This window comes from Pterocles gutturalis, unplaced genomic scaffold (genome assembly GCF_000699245.1).
Source record: "Pterocles gutturalis isolate BGI_N339 unplaced genomic scaffold, ASM69924v1 C12069149, whole genome shotgun sequence".
Taxonomy (NCBI): domain Eukaryota; kingdom Metazoa; phylum Chordata; class Aves; order Pterocliformes; family Pteroclidae; genus Pterocles; species Pterocles gutturalis.
This window is the reverse complement of record NW_010155457.1, coordinates 108-2219: the sequence shown is the minus strand read 5'-3', so window position 1 is coordinate 2219 and position 2112 is coordinate 108. Positions and strand designations below refer to the sequence as shown.

General features: G+C 42.3%; 1 protein-coding gene across 1 annotated transcript; it reads right to left on the bottom strand.

Moving 5' to 3' along the window:
• Positions 1-1530: 1530 nt before the first annotated feature.
• Positions 1531-1892, bottom strand: SYF2 (SYF2 pre-mRNA-splicing factor; the record flags this gene model as incomplete). Its single annotated transcript, XM_010086244.1, has 2 exons — positions 1531-1696; positions 1794-1892. Coding segments are annotated over 2 exons (265 nt in total), but the record flags the coding sequence as incomplete, so codon positions are not given.
• Between the last annotated feature and the right edge of the window lie 220 nt (positions 1893-2112).

The window sequence follows — 2112 nt, the reverse complement described above, 5'->3', positions numbered from 1 at the left end:
TATTTTATTTTTTCCAGAATACAATGGCAAAACCAGTGCTGCAGAAGCCAGCAAGCCATGTTGTTAAAGAACCGGCAGTTTCTCTGGCAAGAGATGACGACAGAAAGGGAAGTCCCTATGGGCAATGGGTTCCTGTCAAGAAGGAGGAGAAGAAAACATTTTTAAACTTCTCACCTAGAAGTACGCTGTTCCGGGCACGCTAGCATATTTTTGTTGCTGTCTCCAGCTGCAGTGTTATGCATACTTCAGAAGTGAGATCTGAAATTTTCTGATCAGATTGAAGACTTATTAATACTGAGTATTTATTTTGAGATATTAATTTTGGAATCTTAGGTTTCTCTTTCAGATGTAGAGCACAGTGATCCAGAAGCCACAGATGGGCATCTTGTATATATTTGTAAATATTTTGTATTGCTTTAATGGACTAGAACTTACAGGTGGGTAACTTTTTCTAAATTAGTTCAGTAGCTGTGATTTTGAGCACTTGATTTACATTGTGTAACTGTTTACTTCAAGTAAATAAACTTTAGTTTTGCACTGGCTTCTCCGTGTGTCAAGTATGAGACCTGTGTTGGGTAGTAAGTTGACTGTCCTCTCTGCGGTTATTTCCAGTTCTAGCTTTCAGTTACTCTACTGTTACCACAAAGTGCAACAGAAGTTAATTTCGGCATCATTCTGAAAGTGGAGCCTTTACACTGGAATCGTTCTGAATTCAGTGCTGGCTTGTGTTTTCATGGAGGTTGCTTTAAAAATGGCTTTTAAGGGCTTGCTGTGTAAGGCAGTAGGCAAATTGTGACGTTATCGGAGGAGGCTGTGGGTGTTGAGAGCTCTGGAATTCTGCAGCACAGTGTGCTTAGCTCCAGGGCTTGCCATGACCTTTATGAAGAAAAGCATTGCAAGTAAGTTGTTGCATTGTTTTGGGGACAATTTTTTGTAAAAATAAATGGTTAGTAAAATAAACTGACTTCTGCTCCTCCAGTGTGGAAGCTTCTTTAAGAAACTACTAACTTGCCAAGACAAGGCTGGCGAATGTACTGAGGATGATGTTATTTTCTGGCAACTTGGAAGTTAATGCTCGGGTAGTTGCAGGGAGGACGGGGGGTTCTGCTGCTTGGGTGGGGGGACAGCTTGGAACCCCAGGCTCAGGCACCTGCCAGACAGCTGGGGGGGGCTGCTTTGTCACAGAAGGGTCAGGCATGTTCCTCAGGCATTCTGTCATCTTGCTAAAGAAACGTTTTCAGGGACTTTGCTACTGGACAACACAGACAAGCTTTATTCTCCATGGAGTGATAAGAGCTTGTTTATTTAAACACGAAATTGCACAAGGTGGTTACTTCCGCGAGTTAAAGCTAGATACAGCTAAAGTTGTTATGGAAACTACTTCTATTGCATTAAATGTACTATTGATTTTACACATTAATGAGATCTACAAAGTAATTTTTTTGGATACCACTTAAAATTGCCTGCAAAATCTGTATAGCAAACTCTAATAGACACAGGGCTGTTGTGTGCTTTGCTGGAGATGACCGCTCAGACAGCTGTTCCTCTCTCCAAGTTCTGTTTAATCTCAGCTGTGTACTTCCCGTAGAACCTCTCTGCCTTCTTATTGAACTTGGCGTTGCGCTCGTTAATGTAGTCGATGTCTGCATCGTCGTTGTAGGGACGCCGTCGACTGTACTTTTCACGCTTTTCAATTCTGGAAGAGAAACGGCAGCGTGGGAAGATCTGTGGGTGAATCCCATGGATCTGATCCCACAAAGCTGCTCTGTCATTTCATCTTGGTGTTTACTTACTGCTTTTCGAGATCCGCAACCATTCTGTCAACCCCTTCCTTGGACGGCACGTGGGATCCATGCAGAAGACTGTTGGATGTGGGATAAAGCGCTTCACCACTAGACAAGAAAAGCAGATAGGCAGCAGTTCAAACGAGTGATTGCTTTGAGATTTCACTGCTGATGGTTTTTTTTTTAATGTAGCACTTCAAGGCACTTAACTCATATTTGAACTGTGGGAGTCCAAGATTCAGGTGAGAAGGTGTCAATATTAAAGACAAGCTCTGTTAATTATTTTAAGAGACACTAGCACATGCTTACAGAAGATCCAGGAACCCTG